Here is a 22,155-nt window from a genome sequence, read left to right on the forward strand (position 1 = left end):
TGGCGAGAAGCTCATACATGTCCAATAAGTGGCGAGGAGGCTATGCATGCACGGCAAGTGGCGATGCAAGAGTGCATGCGCGACAAGTGGCATAGCATGGGTGCATGTGCGACAACTGGCGAGATGAGTATACCCGTCTCACCCGGTCCATGTACCCGTCTCTCAGTTAATACCCGCAACAAGTTTATTTAATTAAGATAAACAATTCTATTATTAATAACGATTATTAATAATATAAACCCGCTCATGATCATAAATATAATTATGATCCGTTTCGCATATCGTTTGTAATTACCAGTTAAACCAGTTAAGTGGATTTTAGTTCGTCGCCCACAGTGTAACTCTTATGATCCCGGTCGGTAGTGTTGACTTATCGAACCGGACATAAATATCCAACACCAATATCTATCAAGGGAATCCAAATAGTTCTAAATAATTAGCCAATTTTGTATTCTATGCAGATTTTGAGGATCCTATTTGGTTTGAAGAAGCTATTAAAGAAAAAGCCATGGATAAGGAAATATAATTCATTTTGAAAAATGAAACCTAGGACTTAGTGGAACCACCTAGAGATAAAAAACCTATAGGTGTAAAATGGATATATAAAACAAAATATGATGAGCCTGGGAATATAGGCAAACATAAGGCGAGATTGGTGGTAAAAGGATACAAACAAAAACATGGGATTGACTATCAAGCTATGTTCACTCTAGTTAAATGATTTGATATGGTTCGTCTACTTTTAACCTTAACAATGCATCATGGTTGGCATCTTCATCAAATGGATCTTAAAGCAACATTTCTAAACAACAAACTAAATGAATAAATCTACACAGAGCAAGCAGAAGGGTATGTGAGAAAGGGAGATGAAGATAAGGTACGTCGTTTAGAAAAAGGCACTATACGACTTGAAGCAAGCTCCAACGGTTTGGTATAGTCGCATTGATCATTACTTTAGCACACATGGCTTAAGAAAATGTGTCTTCGAACACACTCTATTTATCAAAAATTACAAAAACATCAGGTTGTTGGTTTGTCTTTATGTTGATGACCTTACCATTGCAAGTGAGTCAATGGACATGATAACTCAATTCAAAGAATCAATGAAGAAAGAATACGAGATACCTGACTTAGGAGTCTTATGAAGAAGGGAACATTAGATTATCTCAACAAAAATATGCCAAGAATCTATTAGATAAGTTTCGCATGAGAAATTGTATTCCAGCCTCTACCCCAATGGAAAATGGATTACGGTAGTCAAAGGAAGATCCGGATGAGAGTTGATCAACATGTGTTTAGAAAATTTGTTGGAAGTCTAATGTATTTAACAAAAACTAGGCCAAACATATTGTTTGTTATATGTAAAATAAGTCAATTTATGGAGCAGCCTAAGAAGGGTCACTGGGAAGCAGGAAAACACATACTAAGGTAGCGTTTGGTATAAAGAAATAGAAGGTAAAATGGAATGAATCATTCTGATGGAATAAAAAGAAACATGTTTGGTTATAAGTAGTAATGGAATAGGGCATTCAAAAGGAATGTAACTCCTTTCAAATATAACAATTTTCATTCCTTGGTAAAGGGATGTTTTTTTTCATTCATTCAAGGAATAGAAAGAAATATATTATTATTATTATTACTACTACTACTACTGCTGCTGCTGCTACTACTACTTAGATAATTATATTCTTGTCGTTTTTAATAATTTGTGTTTCGTTACTTCGTCTTTTCTTGCCTATCAAACTCTACAAAGTAATAATTCATTCTATTCACATATAAGTAACCAAACATCACAACGGAATAGAATGATCCATTTCATTCCGTTGTCCATTCCATTACTTTGTTCATTCCATTCTCTCGTTCATTTCATTACCTCATACTAAACAGACCCTAAGATATATTAAAGGAACCCCAAATCATGGAATCACCTATCAAAAGGAGACACAGGGATTTTAATGGGATACAGTGACAGTGATTATGCAGGTAACATCGATGACAACAAGAGCACTTCGGGATATATTTTTCATTTAGGATCGGAGGAGTTGTAGCATGGCAATCAAAGAAATAAGAGTTTGACGCATCATGTGTTCATAAACCGTGACAACAAATCCACTAACTGCCTAGCAAGAGATTCAGTTTACCATGGGAAACGCAAGCACATTAGGGTCAAATATCACTTCATTCGTGATTTAATAAAGAAGAAGGAAGTAGACATCAAATTATGTGCAACAAAGGAGCAAGTAGCAGACATTCTCACCAAAGCAGAGCAGGTCAAGGATTTATCTCAGCTGAAGACCATGTTACATGTCTGCCCATTCTAGATTACGGGATGGTGATGTGCACAAAATGCAACATCTAAATTACATCAATTGTGGCATAAAACTAACCCTTTTTTAGTACTAAAGTTGGAAAAAGTGTGCTTTTGTCTTCCTTTTGTATTTTCAGGATTAAATGAGCTCAAATGAACAAAAGAAGCAAAAAATACAGCTAAATCTAACATAAATACAAGAAAAGGAACAAACGTGGCATGCCCGACCTCCCGACAGCATCTTCCCAAAGCAAAACAAGAAGACAGAAGACTGAACACGCCCCTTGCTCAGTGAGCACGAGGGCGTGCCCAAGTGTCAGTAGAAAAGACAAAGTGATAGAAGCTTCTACTGCCCACCATGGGGCCGTGCTCAGCGGACACGGGGGCGTGGTTAACTGTTGCAGACGCATTTAATGAAATTGCGAATTGCAATTAATGAAGAGAGAGAGTCGGATGGACACGGGGCCGTGCCCAGGCTTTTTTTCAGCCTATAAATAGGAGTGCTTAGAGCTCTTGCAACTCATCCCTTGGCACACCACCTCTCTCACACTTCACCCACCACCCACCACCATCACAACACCATCATCCACCACCATCATCCATTGTCCATCATAGAGTGTGTGAGTCGTCTCGGGATCCAAGATTGATCGTTAGAGTTCTTGACAATCAAAGGCCATGTTTGCCTAAGTCTCTTACATCACTTGGTGAAGACAAGTTTTTAGTGTAATACTTTTTATTTTTAATCTTTTGGACTTTTTAATTAGTTTTGTATTAATGACTTTAATTACTAGTATCTTACGTTGAAGGTGATTCTTCCTTATCGTTTGTTCGTGGTGTCTTGGCATTATTTTACTGTCTATATAAAATAAAAGATTTTCACCATTCATATCTCCACGGTCTATATGAAGGTATGTTGGCTACCTGGTCGGGGGTTAAGGGAACGGTTTGGTAAGAGTCTTGCCATTGTTCAGTGTATAGATCCTGCAAAGGACCTGGATCAAATTTAGTAGGACCTCCTTCAATACCCAACGGTATTGGATGGCGGGGGTCCAAACTCTTTGATCCCCTCATAAGTTAAACTACTATTAAAACTTTAACCCAGCTACTTAGGACTGTATCCCTGCTGACTCAGACTACTTAGCCGAGGGTAACGCCGCCTTCAAAAGAGGGGCCTACCACATTATGCATTAATAACTTAATTAATTATCTTTCAATAATCTGACCCTTTAGGATTGTATCCTTGCTGACTCAAACTACTGGGTTGAGGGTAACGTCGTCTTCAAAAGAGGGGCCTACTACAATAACTAAGATAATCTTTTAAACAAGTGCAAAAGTGCGAAAATAATCAATGGTTACACTACACACCAGTTGGATCCAAGTGATTCATCTTGTCTATCTGTTTTACTTTTATTTTCTTTTTCAGCATTTTAGTTAGTTTTATTTTTCTAGTTTAAAAATCTTTTTCTAACATTTTGATTTGATTAGACGTTGAGGATAAACCGGTACTAAAAGCTCTTGTGTTCTTGGACGACCTCGGTATCTTACCAACACTATACTACGTCCACGATGGGTGCACTTGCCCATATGTGTGTTTAGTGTTAGTGAATATCGTGTTTATAAATTTAAAACTTGGCTAAAAAGTGTAAAAGGGCTTAAAATATACACCTAAATTATATACACACTGACACACATCAAGTTTTTGGCACCGTTCCCGGGGACACAAGGATTTTAAGAAAGTTAGGAATCAGCGGCCTAATCATTTTTTCTATTTTATTTTTATTTTTTTAGGATTTTCTTAGTTTTTCAGCTTCTGCAGAAGTCAGCACGGGCCCTGCCCGCTGAACACGCCCTGTGCCCAATCATTGGAACTGGAAATCTTGTTTTAAGTCAGACAGTAAGCTGAACACGGGGCCGTGCCCATTCAACACGCCCCCGTGCCCAAGATTCAGTTACTGAAAACAAAACCGTAAGATCCCGACAGTTGGTAATTTCTGACACAAACATGAGTGGTAATGATACTTTTTACTTTCGCCACTCTTATGGTACGTGGTGTCAATTATGTGGAGGCGGTCATAAAGAATTAGAATGCTATTTTCTAAACTATAAGCCCCATTATATAGACCCATCGTTTTCCTGTAGCCTTAAGAGGGGCGAAAGTAAAAATAATCCTTATCTCTCCGTCGAATGCACTCAACCGGATATTCTAGGAGAAATGCTCCTCGACGAACTATTTCAACTAGAAAATCTAGTTCTTAATTGGTTAAAAGAACTTAAGATGGATTTCCTTAATTCATCTCAAGACGATGACCAAGAAGAATTATTGGGTTCACATTCAAATAAAAACAACCTCGTTGCTCCCAAGAATACCTTCCACTCTAGCGAGGACTTGGACGATAGTCATCCCTGTGCCGATTGTGCCATGAAGGACTCCCCATCGACTTCATTCGATGCATACATAGACCTGAGCGATTCGGCATACACCTTCTTTAACGAGAGCCCAGAAAAGGGCTGGACTTGTCCACTTACATTTATCATAGGAATCACCCTCACCGATAACCTCTTGCGTTCTCGTCTTAATCTAGAGCAATTAAGGTATCTTAGGCACTTCGGGGTTGTCCCATCCAGTAAGGAACCACCCGATCCGGATAAGTTCCTTGAAAATAGAAAATGTTCATAATCAGCCTTTCGACACGGGGCCGTGCCCAGCCAACACGCCCCCGTGTCCACCAAAAGATTCTCTTCTGACTTTACATCAGAATACGGACAAAATGTGTCAGGATCTTGCCTGCACACGGGGCCATGTCCAGCGGACAAGGGGCCGTGTCCAGCGGACACGGGGCCGTGTCCAGCATGCTGTCGTTTTCTATAAATGCTGCCAAGAATCCTGCACATTTGGACCATCCAGGGACTAAGATTTGAAGGGATCTTCTCTCCTACCATCCTAGGTATGATCTAAAAGAAGGTTCCAACAACCATCTTGTCCTTTCCTCTTTTATCCATTTCCTTCTTTTTCATCTTTCTCCAACACCTCCATTAAAGCTTGAGATTTCAAGCTTTATTATAAGGACTGTTGAAGTTTTGTTCAAGGAATCTTGTTAAAAATAAGTTGCATAACATTGTTTTAAGTTATTATTACTAAAAAGGCTTCACAAATTGGAAAAATAACTTAAAACTTCAAGGTTCCTTGATCCAAAATTCTGCAGAAAGGTGAACACGGGGCCGTGCTCGTTGAGCACGGGGCCGTGTCCAAAGTACTGTTTCATTAAAATAAGTTATTTCTGGTTTGTTTTCATAGAATGTCAAGTGAAAACAGTGGAACATCCTCTGTACATTCAAGAAACAGTCGAAGAGGGAGAAGGCCTTCCATTGAAGCTACCTATCTACACTACGTCATGGCACTACGGGAAGCTCTCGATGAAATGACTTCGGTGGAGGAGGTCCTAATAGACCGTATAAATTATCTTACTGTAGGGCTGGAAAATAGTTTTCAAGAAATTAACCTCTTGCACCAGAGGTTAAATATTCTTGTAACACCTCCCATGGAACCAATCCTGCCTCAAGAGGATTGGAACCTAGCACTTGGAGTCAACAACCCTACCGGATGGGATGACATTCTAGCGGAGCCTCCCCTTGAAAATCTACAAGAAGTCCCGGTGGAAGTTGTACCTCCTCAAACCGACGCCAACGAGCCCGTCTTCCTCCTCCTAAGGGAGATAGAGGAGTGGCTCGCCAACGTATGAGGAACCCATGCCCGGAGGAAGGAGTTCTTTGAAGCCACATCTAACCGAGAGAATTATCTCTTCGGGAATTTTGCTAATTAGAATAACTTTTAGGCTAGAACTCCTTGGTTTAAGCTTCTTGTGCTCGCTTATCTAAAATATTAACTTCCTAGGATTATGTATTTCTCTCTATGACTTCAATGAAATGATGGTTTTAATGTTTAATGGTGTTGTAATGAATAAAACACACTCGGGATGGTCAAGGATAACAAGGGAGACGAGAAACATCACTCCATGCACGAAAACAAGGCCATCCGACAAAAATTTCTTCATTACAGCAAGTTCAGCACGGGCCGTGTCCGCCCAACACGGCCCCGTGCTGCACAATCTGCAAAAAAAATCGGCCAGTTCAGGTAACTGGATACGGGTCGTGTTCACTGAACACGCCCCCGTGTCTAGGCTTCTGTTTTTTTTTTTTTTGCTAAATTTTGTCACTGGCACCTGAACACGGGGCCGTGCCCGGTCACCACGGGGTCGTGTCCAGAGTGCCAGTAACATAAAATTTTGCTTTTAACACCCTTTTACAAATTCAATCAACCTAAAAACTTATTTTTGGGACACATTGAGGACAATGTGTAATTTAAGTGTGTGTGTGGGAGGGGGGGATGCTAAAACTTTGAATCTTGCAAGTCCTAATTAACAAGCCTTTCACAAAACTCTATTGGAACTGCTAATCACCCCAATTTTTTTTTCAAAAAAAAAAATTTTCATTTTTTTACTTGTCTACGTTTAAGTTGGAAATTTCAAGTTCTAACAAGGTTATATTTTTATAAGTTTACAACCGATAGCGTCGTGATAAAAAGAACCAACATAAGAAAATTATGAAACGGCATGACAAACTTAGTTAAAATTTGATTATATATACTTGATCACATAAAAACCCATTCCCACAAAAAGTGAGTTTTTGAGCCTTTATCGAGTATACAAATACATATCTTTACACTAAATGCTCATTTTTCATTTCTTGTGTGAATAGCCGCTTGGTTCATACGACTCTAGAACTTGCACGACAATGCATTCTCGGTCCTTACCAACTTAAACCCGGGAAAGTAAATGATGGAGGCATTAGGACTAACCCTTTTTTTTCTTTTTACACCATTATTTTTCATTTTTTTTACTACCTACCCAAAATCCCTCTAGTTAACCCCTTTGAGCCTAAACCTTTTCATTTCTTAACCCAAAACAATCACCCTTTTTACCCACCTAAACCTTTTTATTTTAACCCTTTTCTTTTAGTAACAAAGCTCGGTTTTTCCTATGACTTTCCTATATATATATATATATATATATATATATAGTTGATGAAACCAAATAAACAAACAAGTTCATCAAAAAATTAACCTTGTTTGAAAGAAATGGTTCATCAAAATAAAAAATTAAAATTATGAAAAATAAAAAGTCTTTTAAAAAAAACCGATGCTTTTTACGCTTTTCGCCCTTTTACTAACCACTAACCCAACCACTCACCTTTAGCCCAAGCCTAACCCTTCACCCAAAAAGTCCTCTTGATATTTACAAAGGTATATAGTTAAAAAGGAGGATGATTGATTGCTTGGCAAGCCTATGGTAGGAGTAAGTTCCATGCCGCTCTTGAGTGATTTACTAAAAATACACCTTCGGCCGAGTGTTGAGTGATCCCCCGTGAGGTATGTGAACTTGTATATAAATGGAATTTAAAAAAAAAGGCATGTTATGCCCTAATAAGTAATTTATCTTATGAAACGTTTTTAATAAATCATCACGAATAGGATTGTAAATAAATAAAAATAAAACTTAAATAAAAAATCTTGGAAATCCCGACACTCTATGACAAGTCCAAAAAACCTTCTCTTCTACCCATTCCATTTGGGAAGTGAAAAAGCCACATTATAAAGAGTTTTGCTTGAGGACAAGCAAAGATTCAAGTGTGGGGGTATTTGATGTGCACAAAATGCAACATATAAATTACATCAATTGTGGCATAAAACTAACCCTTTTTTAGTACAAATGTTGGAAAAAGTGTGCTTTCGTCTTCCTTTTGTATTTTCAGGATTAAATGAGCTCAAATGAACAAAAAAAGCGAAAATACAGCTAAATCTAACATAAATACAAGAAAAGGAACAAACGTGGCATGCCCGACCTCCCGACAGCATCTTCCCAAAGCAAAACAAGAAGACAGAAGACTGAACACGCCCCTTGCTCAGTGAGCACGGGGGCGTGCCCAAGTGTCAGTAGAAAAGACAAAGTGATAGAAGCTTCTACTGCCCACCACAGGGCCGTGCTCAGCGGACTCGGGGGCGTGGTCAACTGTTGCAGACCCATTTAATGAAATTGCGAACTGCAATTAATGAAGAGAGAGAGAGAGAGTCGGATGGACACGGGGCCGTGCTCAGGCTTCTGTTCAGCCTATAAATAGGATTGTTTGGAGCTCTTGCAACTCATCCCTTGGCACACCACCTCTCTCACACTTCACCCACCACCCACCACCATCACAACACCATCATCAACCACCATCGTCCATTGTCCATCATAGAGTGTGTGAGTCATCTCGGGATCCAATATTGATCGTAAAAGTTCTTGACAATCAAAGGCCATGTTTGCCTAAATCTCTTACATCACTTGGTGAAGACAAGTGTTTATTGTAATACTTTTTATTTTTAATCTTTTGCACTTTTTAATTGGTTTTGTATTAATGACTTTAATTACTAGTTTCTTATGTTGAAGGTGATTCTTCCTTATCGTTTGTCCGTGGTGTCTTGGCATTATTTTACTATCTATATAAAATAAAAGATTTTCACCATTCATATCTCCACGGTCTATATGGAGGTATGTTGGCTACCTGGTCGGGGGTTAAGGGAACAGTTTGGTAAGAGTGTTGCCATTGTTCGGTGTATAGATCCTGCAAAGGACCTGGATCAAATTTAGTAAGACCTCCTTCAATACCCAACGATATTGGATGGCGGGGGTCCAAACTCTTTGATCCCCTCATAAGTTAAACTACTATTAAAACTTTGGCCCGGCTACTTAGGACTGTATCCCTGCTGACTCAGACTACTTAGCCGAGGGTAACGTCGCCTTCAAAAGAGGGGCCTACCACATTATGCATTAATAACTTAATTAATTATCTTTCAATAATCCGACCCTTTAGGATTGTATCCTTGCTGACTCAAACTACTGGGTTGAGGGTAACGCCGCCTTCAAAAGAGAGGCCTACTACAATAACTAAGATAATCTCTTAAACAAGTGCAAAAGTGCGAAAATAATCAAAGGTTACACTACAAACGAGTTGGATCCAAGTGATTCATCTTGTCTATCTGTTTTACTTTTATTTTCTTTTTCAGCATTTTAGTTAGCTTTATTTTTCTAGTTTAAAAATCTTTTTCTAACATTTTGATTTGATTAGACGTTGAGGATAAACCAGAACTAAAAGCTCTTGTGTCCTTGGACGACCTCGGTATCTTACCAACACTATACTACGTCCACGATGTGTGCACTTGCCCATATGTGTGTTTAGTGTTAGTGAATATCGTGTTTATAAATTTAAAACTTGGCTAAAAAGTGTAAAAATAGCTTAAAATATACACCTAAATTATATGCACACTGACATGCATCAGACGGTGTTAGAATATTTGTTAATCTAGATTAGCTATTATTAGTTAGATATTATGTAATTATTGTTGTATAACCTAAGTTATGGTGGTTATTCAAACAAGGGTACACCATCTCATTCGACATTACCAATTCTATTAAGAGCATCTTCGATTTCGCCAGGTTCATCAACACTTTAATTTTCTTTGATATCCAACAATTCGTGGATGCTGATATTTTGTAATCAAATGGGCTGCTATTTTGTTAATTATTGGGTTGCAAGCTACACTTTTGATGATTTTTGAGCTGCAAAATAATTAGTGGGCTTCTAATTTTGGGCTGCAGTCAGATCTTAATTCGTAAACCTTTGGTATGCAATCAAATTTATCTTTCAATAACTATTTTGAGAAATTGCAGGCTGAAAGTTGTTTACCAACTATGAGTCTATGATAGACAATTTGATGTATCAATTTTTAATCTTCTGAAATAATTAAACTCAAAGTTGGGTAGTTGTGGGAAAGTAAATCAAAACCTTTTGATATTAACTTTGGGTGTACCTATTGGCATACCAATGTGTCTATTGGCATACCAAACCCTAATTGAATCAGGGTTTACCTACGCTGCGTATAGACCTATAGCGTATAGACCTATAGCGTATAGACCTATACGCAGCGTATAGAGTTACACATATACGCTGCATATAGGTAAAGCATGGATTTCAATGTCTGATCAGTAATCATTGCACAGAAAACAAGGATTTATATACGTTGCGTATAGAGCTATACGCAGCGTATGTAAACCATCTGAACTTTTGGGGTCATTTTGGTGGGTTTGAAGCATTAGTTTTTTCACAAGGTTTATATACGTTGCATATAGAGCTATACGCAGCATATATAATCTTTTAGAATTTTGTTTGGTCATTCGGCATATTTGTGGTATAAATTCTCACCTGTTTACAACGTTAACTCGCTTAAAATATATAACGAGTTAAAAATATGTAATGTTTTTTTTATTATTTAGTCGATGTCGTCGTTAATTTATTTAGTCGATGTCCTCGAAAAGCGTATAACGTTAAAATTTTGAAAAGCGTATATATGGTTCAAATATATAATATCGTTATCGAGGTTTTGAAATAAATTATTATACCAAGTCTAGTGCCGTTCGAATACTATAAACGTTTAAATATTATACCGTTAATTATTTTTAAGTGTGCGGTTCGAATACTATAACGTTAAAATATTATACCGTTAAATAATTTGATATACCCAGGTACTGTTCGAATATGTTACACCGTTTACAACAAAAGTTTTATATATACAACAAAAGTTTGATATATACAACAAAAGTTTGTACCTAAATAACAAAATGATAAAATACTATGGCAGTGGATCCTGCTGCTCCTCCTGCTCATGCTGCCGATGCCATTCCGCAGGCGGAATGAACTGTCGTGGAGGTAACCCCTCACGCTTTGGAAGCCTCTGCAGCTCTACAGCCATCCACTCCACCACATACGTCAGCCTATCAACGTCGCGACGTAGCCGCTTATATGATGGGGCGGGACCTGGCCCAACATGTCGTGGGAACTGAGGCATCTCGGGTGGTCCACGCGGCTGTGGTGGCTCCGGAACGACCATGGCCGGTTGCTCCTCCGGCACCTCCGGATCGCACGGGGGATATACCAGATCGAACTGTGCCGATAACTGTGTAAGCGCGTAAGGCTGGCCGTCCGCAGCCTTAAACCGCTTCCCGCATGGGAATTTTTTGGTAACGTGCATTCCCGATATTGTGTTCATCCCCATCCGCTTCGGCTCTATTGCCGGGCCTACACGCTGGTGGTCATTTTCCGGTGATAGCCCAACGAAAGGGCTATCCTAGTGACGTAGGCGTCGCCGAATAACTTTCCGCGCTCCTGTCGATGATGCGCGGATGAGAAGTACTACGCCAACCCATGTGCGAGAGCGCACGACCTCTTGTACAAGAGGCAATACAAGAAAAACAGGTGACCGCTCGTACAACACTCCCGACTCTTGTTTCGAGCGGTGATGGAAGTGGATATCATCTTGTGAAAATACCTGCACAAAAGGAAACTAATCAGTAAATAATAATCAGACGTCATTGATTAAATGAGGATAAAAAAAACAATATATTTTTGACTCGTTACAGATTTCGACGCGCGTAACGGACCTACGCTCGTAACAGACGACGTCGATTAAATAACAAAAATACAATATTATTTTGACTCGTTACGGATTTCGATGCGCGTAACGGACCTACGCTCGTAACGGACGACGTCGACTAAATAATATATTTTTTTTATTATTTAGTCGAAGTCGAACCATAAGGCGCGTAGGTCCCTAGCGAGCGTCGAAACTAAGTTCGTCGTTAAAATATATAGGTTTTGTTATTTAGTCGACTTCGCCCGTAAGACACGTAGGTCCCTAACGAGCGTCGAAACTAAAATCGTCATTAAAATAATAATAACAATAATAATAACAATAATAATAATAATAACAACAACAACAACAACAACAACAACAAAAATAATAATAATAATAATAATAACAATAATAATAATAATAATTATATTTATAACAATTTTAACAAAAATAATAATTATAATAATTTTAACAATAATAATAATAAAAATAATAATAATAATAATAATAATAATAATAATAATAATAATAATAATAATAATGTTGACAATAGTTATATAATTTTAACAATAATAATAATGATAATAATTTGAACAACAATAATAATTATTATAATATTAAGAATTATAACAAAAAACGAATATTAACAATAACAATATAATTTTAACAACAACATTAATAATAACAATAACAATATAATTTTAAAAATAATAATAATTATTATAAGAATAATATAAATATTAATGTGATACCTCCTGTATATGAAACAGATTGCCCGGAGTAGATGGTTCATAATCATTACACAGTGGTGTGTTACGAGACTCATAACCGTATCCACCGTATCCTTCGTATCCACTGTAGCCTCCGTATCCACCTTCACCCTTGTATCCACTGTATCCACCTTCACCTCCGTATCCCCCGTATCCACCTTCACCCCCGTATCCATCGTATCCACCTTTACCCCCGTATCCCCGTATCCGTAACCCGGATACGATTGCTGCGTCGAGTAATATGGTTCATCAACAGGTGCATTCTCAGCACGGTATCCAATTTATTGTACGTACAGAGATTCATACTCGTATCCGTAATCCGGATACACTTGATGCGCCGGGTATTTTGGTTCATCAACAGGTGGAGTCGGAGTCTCATTCAAGTATGGCAACTGTGTTTTATGATCAACAGGGACTCCAGACACAACCTCCTCCTCATTGGCATCATTTACTCCCCATGCGTCGTTAGAATAGCGATTACAGAAATAATTCTCGTCCCAAAATGATGACATTTTAACAATATTCTGTTTGATACAGAGGAAATGAAGATATACAGAACAAAGGAATTGAACCAACTTAGGAGATAACTACAATCATACTCCTCGTATAGCTCTATACTCTGCGTATAGCTTTATTCACGTGCGTAGACAACATCGTATCAGTGTCAAATCTGTCTGACATACGTTGCGTATAGACCTACACGCAGCGTATGTCAGACTGATTTGACATGGTACTAGGTTTGATTGTCTGGTCGTGTACCTACCCCTTACCTACGCTGCGTATAGGTCTATACGCTGCATAGAGGGGTAACCCTATACGCTTTATACGCAGTGTAGGTAAACCCTAAGTGTGTAGATAGCTAACTAATATGTACAGATAGTTTGGCCCATTAACTTTATATATTAAAATACGACGATAAGAAAAAAAAAAAAATTCAGGTAATTGTTTATAACGATCAAACAAAACTAATGTAGTTTTCCAATTAAGGTGTTTTTCTAATTCCTTTGTTGTGTCAACAACCTAACACATGTTGGGTAAATTATTTTTAGAAAGATATTAAATGGTTTCGAGTCTTAGATAAATTGAAGGAAGAGTTTTGAAACAAGGTGGGTCGATTTAGTTAAATCGGAAGAACACGGTGGTCGAATTGATTAAATCGCAAGAACACCGTGGATCGATTTGATTAAATCGGAAGAACATAGCGTATCCATTTGATTAAATCGGAAGAACGCTGTGGATCGATTTAATTAAATGGGTTGCTTGAATATTCATGAAAAGATGCAAAAAATGAATCGGTGTTAATAAACAGAAAAGATGGTTCATTATTTCTTTCAAACAAAAACATTCAAATCGATGGATGGCTCCATGCGAACACTTGGATCGGTGTGATGGTTGAATAGTTTTATTTGAAAAGACATATTGGATCGCAAGAAACTAAAAATGAACCAACATAAACGACCGAAGGTGGCGAAATTGCTTTAAGGATAGAGAGATCTCGCCAAGTACTAAGTAGGACGAACAAATCAAAAATCGGAAAAAACAGTTAAAGCAATTTATCAAGAACAATGGCTTCCAAGAATCTACAACAGATGTCGTGTGATATCGCCAAGTTGGAACGCTTTGATGGTAAGGGCTTCAAACGTTGGCGAAAGAAGATGCAACTTCTTTTGGCAACCCTTAACGTCTCCTATGTTCTCACCAAACAATTTCCCGAAGAAAGCGAAAATGAAACAATGGTAGCAACATGTGATCATCTGAAGTTCGTAAACGATGACATCATATGTCGAGGACACATCTTGAATACAATGTCCAGCCTCCTCTTTGATGTTTATAGAAACATTGTAACCGCAAGAGAGCTATGGAACACTCTTGAGGAAAGATACTACAGCGAAGACGCAACAAGTAAGAAATTCATAATCTCAAAATTCGATTCGTATAAAATGATTGACTCACGTCCAATTATAGACCAAATGTATGATATTGAACACATTCTATGTATGTTCACACAACACAACATGCAAATGGATGAAATAATCCAAGTTGCATCCATAATTGAAAAATCCCCTTCTACTTGGAAAGTTGTTAAGAAAAATCTTAAACATCGAAAGGACGAAATGACCTTGAAAGACCTTAGAAAGCATCCTCGCATTAAAGAACAATATCGTTTGGAAAACAAGACAAAAAGGGATACATTTAACGTCCATATGATGGGTGGAAAGGGAGAATCTTCCAACAATGGTCGAAAAAGGAAACGTTTTGACAACAAAGGAAAAGGCAAGTTCAAAGAGAACAAGAAAAATGTGATTTGTGACAACTGCAACAATCCGGGACGCTATAAGCAGGATTGCCGCTTATTAAAAGGCAAAACCGAAAAAAGAAATGACAAAGAAAAGGATGAAAAAGGTAGTAACTTTGTTGCTATGATATCCGATGCATTCTCCCTCGAAGAAGATAAATCTTGGTGGGTCGACTCAGGTGCCACCCTACATGTGTGCAACAATATCTCCATGTTCAAAACCTATGAATCTACAAACTTCACGATATACATGGGAAATCACGCAACTGCACAAGTAAAGGGAAAGGGAAATATCGATTTGGTATTCATTTCTGGACACACCTTGACTTTGAAAGATGTCTTACATGTCCCTGAGGTTCGCAAGAACCTAGTGTCCGCATCGGCCCTCACCAAACATGGATTCAAGCTTATGTTTGAAGGAGATAAATTCATCCTCTCAAAGGGTAAAAAGTTTGTTGGCCTTGGTCTCCATACCGATGGAATGTTTAAACTTAGTATCAAAGATGTTGTTAATAGTAGTGTCAATGATGTACTTATGACTGAATCAAGCAATGCTACTGATGTACCTATGAATGATGTTAATAAAATGTCTACTAAGTAGATTTAGTCACGTACATTATAAACGTTTACGGGTATCACTACAAGAACAGGGCACCTTTAGCGGCGACAGGTGTCGCCGGTATTGACCACTTTTGTCGCCGCTATTGACTATTAGCGGTGACATGTCGCCGGTAAAGCATCGCCGGTATTGCTGGGCCGCTATTAACCGGTTGTCGCCGGTAAAGACTATTGTCGCCGGTATTAATCCTACACCTTTAGCGGCGACAGTTGTCGTCGCTAAACGTGTCACCGGTATTAACGTTCGTCGGTAAAGGTTGAAAGGCAATAGCGGCGACACGTGTCGCCGCTAAAAGTCTGTTTTTTTTTAATACAGCAGCTGTATATACAGCTGTCCAGCCAGTTTTACGGCCGAAAAAACAAAACCTGCCTATTTTCAAACAACGCAAGCATACGCCATGAACATAATCAACAGATACTAAAGGTAATATAATTAAAAACTACGTTTAAGTCGTACATTATATCCTACAACGTTTAATTAAATCCAAATCATACATTAAAAACAAGTCACTCATCGTTATAGTTGGGTTCATCGTCGGATTCATTATCGAATAAGTTGTCAGAATTGTAGTCTTTTGACTTTCCTTTTCCTTTTCCTTGTGAAGCAAGATAGTTGTTAAGTTGGTTAAAAAATGACGGGGTTTGGAACAAGCTGTTAACAAAATCCTACAATAATAGATAGCAAAACGTATATTAGCATATTAATTAACGCTACCAACATATATTTAACAAGGAAACATGCGTTCGTTTGTCATTTTATAAATTGCGTAGTTTACCTCGGAAAAGGGTTCTTGCGTCCGAGATTACAAAGACAACATGTTAGATGACGAGTGCGAGGACGTGTTGGAAGAAGTTTTAGGCCCCATCCCGCGGTACCATCCTCGCCGCTCACCCAACGCTTCCTGATACGGGGCAATTGGCGGACCCTCACCCCTCCATTCACTTGTGGCGTGTTGTATGTTCCGCTGTATTTTACGAAGATGATTAAATATATATGTGTGTATATATATATATATATATATATTTGTTATAGAAAATAATACTTAAAAGAAATACTTAGGTAATTTTGTTCAGCAACCGGATCAACCCAATTCCCTTGATTGTCCGTGTGGGTTTTAGCATACGTAGTTACCCAATCCATATCCTGTTTAACATTAAACTTAGATTAGACATTAAATAAACAAAAGCTTACACACACGCACACATACATAAAACATTACATTTTTATAGGCGGTGCTACCGTACGAAGATGTCCCCCCACGGTATGGGAATTGTTGTTTCTCGCGTACTAGTGTGTTGGCCTTGCTTCTTTTAATATATTTTTCTTCCCGGAAACCTTCGATGGTTCTCAACCAGTTATCATAGGGCATATCCGGGGGATGGAATGCCCTTGCACTCTCAAGATCATTGTAACCTCCCTTGCTCTTAAATAATTTTTTAGCATCGTGCTTGCGGTCAGAGTACCGCTTCATAAGCACAACCCTAATGCCACCCGTCAAGTTTTTGGCCTCTATATCACGTTCCACTTCATCAAAATTGAAATTTTCCTACAAATTAAATAAAAAGGTTAAAATATCATATATAAATTAGATTTGCATGTGCTTAAATTTTTGATAAAATTTTATGTATATAAGTTATTTACCCGTAAGTGGTTCATGAGGGCATCCTTGTAATGTTGTTCAACGTTATCCCATCCAATTTTATCGAACGGGATGGACCGCCACATATACAGGCCGGCCTCCCGTGAAAACATATCTCTTGTTTTACCAACAGGGGTATACGTCACCTGCCTGTCAAACGTAAGCGATACAGCCCCCCCCCCCTTTTACCAGACGCCTTAGTTTCTCGTTTTTTGCTTTCCCCCTAACCCTCTTCGGGGGAACCGCTGCAATTAAAACAAAAATAATTAGTAACAACATTTATAATATAAAAAATATAAGGACTACAAAATAATTTAGTAAAAGACTTACCGTCTGTCTCGTGTGTGCCACGAAATCCACCAGGAGGAAGCGGTGGATCACCAGCGCCGTCACCCCCATGTCCCCAGGGGGCCACATCAGCCATCAGATAAGCGAATATCAACAATACAGAAAACATAATCCCTATAAAGTTACAAATGTTACAGCATGTGTATCTAATAGAAATTAAGGGAAAGTACAACAAGTGTAACTCAAATTCAAATAAATATTTCAAACAAGTGTTTATCAATTACAAATCAATATAAATTACAATAACTTTTCTTTTAGTCAGACTCCACATAATCGAGATCATCCTCATCATAATCAGCCTCGACCTCATCACAATCAGTCTCGACTTCAAACACTTCATCGACGGTGGCCGTTGGGGGATCAACTTCAATTGAAGGCTCACCCGCAATAACATGAGAAGATCCAATTTGAAAGTATTGGGTCAAGTCAATGACAAGTGGACAGTCAGATGAAGAGTTGTTGTCGACAATGTCCCTATCTTCTAAGTGTTTGTCAACATTTTGAACCTTATTGACGCGGTCATCACTTAATGGCCGATCCCAAATTCTTCGATGATTAACATTTTCGACTACCCACCTATGTTTATTTTTTGGTTTCGAGACGTTTCTTGGATGAAGAACACTTGTTTGGCTTGCGAAGCAAATATGAGTTGATCGTCTTTGTCCCATTCATGTTCAGTGCTTATACTGGTGATATTATTGTCATGGTTTACACCCCTTTGAGTATCAAACCACTTGCACCGAAATAGGACAGCGGAATAATCATTTGTATAATGCAACTCAATAATTTCTTCTAATTGGCCATAAAATTTCACACTGTTCTCTCCAACCACTTCCACCCCAGAGTTTTGCGTTGCGCATTTTGCATCACGTTCAAGTGTCTTAAACCTAACACCGTTGACTATGCAAGCAGTGTAAGTGTAAGCAGTCATTTTCGCACAAATTGAAAGAGCATACAACTCCGGGTGGAATTCTGGAGAATTTTGTGTTTTCATCGAATGGACCTAACAAATATAGAGTAATAATGTTTGTTATATATGTATTACCTAGCAAGTATAGAGTAATGAGTGTTATATATGTATTATACCTTATGGAGAAACCATCCCAGAAATTTGGTTTTAAGATCATCATGGGGGGTGTGTATGTTTGAATTCACTACATTGATGACAAATATAAGAAAGGAATGAGAAATACCAATTAACAGATTATGAAATGTTAAAGATAGAAGCACTCACTTCATGTACTCCCTAACTTCTGCGCAGTTTTCGAGGACAAACCATTCCATCTTGCTTTTTTTGATGAATGATAGATATTTCTCCTTTCTTGCGCCAACATAACGACATTTGGACTCAAACACCCATAACTTTCTTTTTTCAACAACGACATCATCGTTTCTATCTGGGCGATTGAACTTAGTCTGAACATCTTTAAGGTACATTGAACAAAATGTTAGATCTTCTTCAAACACATAACCTTCAGCTATACAACCTTCAGGCCTTGCCGGGTTTTTGACATAGTTCTTTAGTTTTTTCATGTACCTTTCAAATTAATACATCCATCTAAAAGCTACTGGACCTCCCGCAATCGCTTCATCAGGTAAATGCACAAGTAAATGAACCATAATGTCAAAAAACGCAGGTGGATAGATCATCTCTAACTTGCATAAGATGGTAACAATGTCATCCTTTATTTTCTTCATATCATCCACCGATAGTGTTCTAGAGCAAAGTTGCTTAAAGAGCATACAAAGGTCTACTATTGGTGTAGATGTATCTTTAGTCAAAAGCCCTCTAACCCCAATCGGTATCAAACGTTGCATGAGGATATGACAGTCATGAGATTTCAACCCGGTAATGTTAGCATTGTTATCTGTCACCCTCTTACTGATATTAGATCCAAACCCATCTGGTAATTTAACATTTTTTATAAACTGACAAAAAAGTTTTCGATCATCGGACTTGAATGAGTACTTTGGGTGGGGACTTAAGAACTTGCCACCCGATTGTTTCAGCCATTGTGACGGCCGAATGTTTAGTTTTTCTAAGTCGGACCGCACATTTGGCGTGTCTTTGCTCTTATCGTTCATTAGAAGAGTACCGAGCAAGCTCTCGCACACATTTTTCTCTATATGCATTACATCTAAGTTATGTTTCAGCTGCAGAGAAGACCAATACTCAAGGTCAAAAAATATGCTTCTTTTGGACCAGTTCAACTCGAAATCTGACCGGGTTATCCTCCCACCTCCAAAATCTGGATGCTTGCCTGGTAGACGATTAATTAAACGACCTAGTTGAGCTTCTATGTCAGCTGGGCTAAACTGTCTCGGAGGGTCTCGTGTCTCGGGTCTCCCGTTAAAGTCGAGACTTGTTCTCCAAGGATGGTTGGCATCTAAGAACCGGCGATGACCAACATAAGCACATTTACCAGTTACACGTATTGAAGGAGTGTCTTGGTTACAAGTTGGGCATGCCATGTAGCCTTGTCCGCTCCAACTTGATAGGCTACTACGGGCTGGAAAGTCATTTATGGTCCATAACAACGCCGCCTTCATTGTGAAGTATGTGTTTGTTGCTGCGTCTTTGGTACGTACACCTGTCTGCCACAATTGCTTAAGCTCATCCACTAACGGTCTAAGGAAAACGTCCATGCCTTTCCCCGGTGATTTAGGGCCAGGAATCAACAAGGTCAACATGAATGTGGACTCTCGCATGCATAGCCAGGGAGGCAGATTATATGTGGTGAGTATAACCGGCCACGTGCTATGAGTCGAGGATCCACTACCGTTGTTAAAGGGATTAAAACCGTCAGCTGCAAGCCCTAAGCGAACATTTCGTGGCTCCATCGCGAAGTTTGGGTACTTTTTATCAAAGTCTTGCCATGCAGATCCATCAACTGGATGACGCATAGTCCCATCTTCCGATCGTCCGGTACTATGCCATATCATATCTTTCGCTGTCGCCGCTATTGGTCGATCCGCGTCAAACCCATTCCCCAGCCGTTGATCAGTATTCTGATCTAACGGTTGGGGATTCAAGAAGCAATACCGGCGACAGGGAATAATTAATAGCGGCGACACAGTGTCTCCGCTAAAGGTTTGTGTCCCACTTTAATCCCTAGCCACAGAAATCTTATCCTCTTTAACCCTAGTTAGCATAGTAGCGGTGACATATAAGTCAATAGCGGCGACAAGTTGTCTAGCTTTAAGGACTATGCTAACTAGGGTAAAAGCTCCATGCCAAACTATGATTTTAGGAGCTTTTAGGAGCTTCTAGCTTTAAGCTTTTAAGAAAAAGCTCCTACTTAATAAAAAGTCTTGTTTGGTTGAAGGAGCTTTAAGCTTTTAAGTTAGGAGCTTGAAGCTTTTGGTTGAACGCTACTACTAGTAGCGTTTAGAAGGAGCTACAAGCTTTTAGGGAAAAATGACTATTTTAACCTCTCAAAATAAGGAACTTTTTAATGCACCAACTTTCTAAATTTTTAGTTATGTCCATTTTGGTAATTTTATACATTTTATTAAAAGCTCCAGCTACTCTACCAAACACCAAATATACCTAAAAAGCTACAGCTACTAGCTACCAGCTACAGCTACCAGCTTCCAGCCACCAGCTAACAGCTTCCAGCTTTCAGCTACCAGCCACCAGCTACTTTTGCCAAATATGGTTACATCTAAACTAATTTCAACGTTAAAAGATAAAAAGCATAATCGTCAAACATGCAAACAAACTAAGATTACTAAAAAAACCATTCCTTAAAATTCAAATAATTAACTACGTACAAAGATTCTTGAATTAGTGCATAGTGACATATACAATTTACAAGCCATACTTCTTGGGAAGGATAAAATATCGCGCAATTTTTATGGAAGATTACTCGGGATATTGTTACATATATCTTTCGCTAACAAAAGATATAGTGCTTTAAAAATTTAAGATCTACAAAACTGAGAACTCAAAGTGGTGAAGAATTAGAACAATGTTCCTCAAAAAAGAACAGTTTAAAAACGGACACTATGGTGGTGTTTGTTTTTTGGCCAGAAGCACTTCTGGCCATTTATGTCTGCGCCGCGTAGACGCGCGCAGACGTTTGGATGTTGCAGCTTGTTTGTTTTCTCGCAGACCTTTCATTAAAAAAGGTCTGCGAGACCTCTTCACCACGCAGACATGTTCCATCCTCTTCCAACCTCTTCTCCTCTTCTCCCGTTTCTCCCTCCTCCGGCTCCACCACCTCCTCTGCCACCACCACCTCCACCTCCGCCACCCATCTCTCCCTCTCTCTCTTTAGTAGAATCATCTCTCTCTCTCTCTCTTCAGCAAAATCAACCTCCGACACCCATCATCTCTCTCTCTCTCTCTTCAGCAGAATCATCTCTCTCTCTTCAACACAAATCAACTCCCAACATGTCAAAACCCACCACAGAATTAAGAGAGAGAGAGAGAGGGGAGCGGCAGGAGAGAGAGGGAAAGAAGAGAGAGGGAAAGAAGAGAGAGATATGTGATGGCGGTGGTGCTATGGCGGTGGTGGAACCCCCAAATCGAACGACGGCAGATGGTTGTGACGGGGTGGGTGGTTGCGACGGGGGTGGGTAGTTGTAGTGGTGGTGGTGGTGGTGGTGGTGGTGGTGAGGTGGTGGTGGTGGTGGTGGTGAGGCAGATGGTTGTGGAGGTGGTGATGCAG

The 22,155-nt window shown here is 38.9% G+C and overlaps 1 protein-coding gene across 1 annotated transcript; it reads right to left on the reverse strand.

The window, feature by feature from the left end:
- Positions 1-16,001: 16,001 nt before the first annotated feature.
- Positions 16,002-17,268, reverse strand: LOC110881429. The gene is made up of 4 exons (XM_022129691.2): positions 17,137-17,268; positions 16,715-17,041; positions 16,538-16,638; positions 16,002-16,146 (listed from the first exon to the last, which is right to left on the reverse strand). The coding sequence occupies exons 1-4, from the start codon at positions 17,245-17,247 to the stop codon at positions 16,002-16,004; spliced, it is 684 nt and encodes a 227-aa protein (XP_021985383.2). The 5' UTR covers positions 17,248-17,268.
- Positions 17,269-22,155: the final 4,887 nt, after the last annotated feature.

This window comes from Helianthus annuus, chromosome 10, assembly GCF_002127325.2.
Source record: "Helianthus annuus cultivar XRQ/B chromosome 10, HanXRQr2.0-SUNRISE, whole genome shotgun sequence".
Taxonomy (NCBI): domain Eukaryota; kingdom Viridiplantae; phylum Streptophyta; class Magnoliopsida; order Asterales; family Asteraceae; genus Helianthus; species Helianthus annuus.

Bases quoted from the DNA above. Each gene is read 5' to 3' on its own strand.
- LOC110881429 (XM_022129691.2), bottom strand. From the start codon at position 17,247: ATGTTTTCACGGGAGGCCGGCCTGTATATGTGGCGGTCCATCCCGTTC. The intron at 17,042-17,136 runs GTAAATAACTTA...TTTAATTTGTAG, and splicing joins CCCTCATGAACCACTTACGG to GAAAATTTCAATTTTGATGA. The intron at 16,147-16,537 runs GTATTATTTTCT...TTTTGTTAACAG, and splicing joins TACCTAAGTATTTCTTTTAA to CTTGTTCCAAACCCCGTCAT.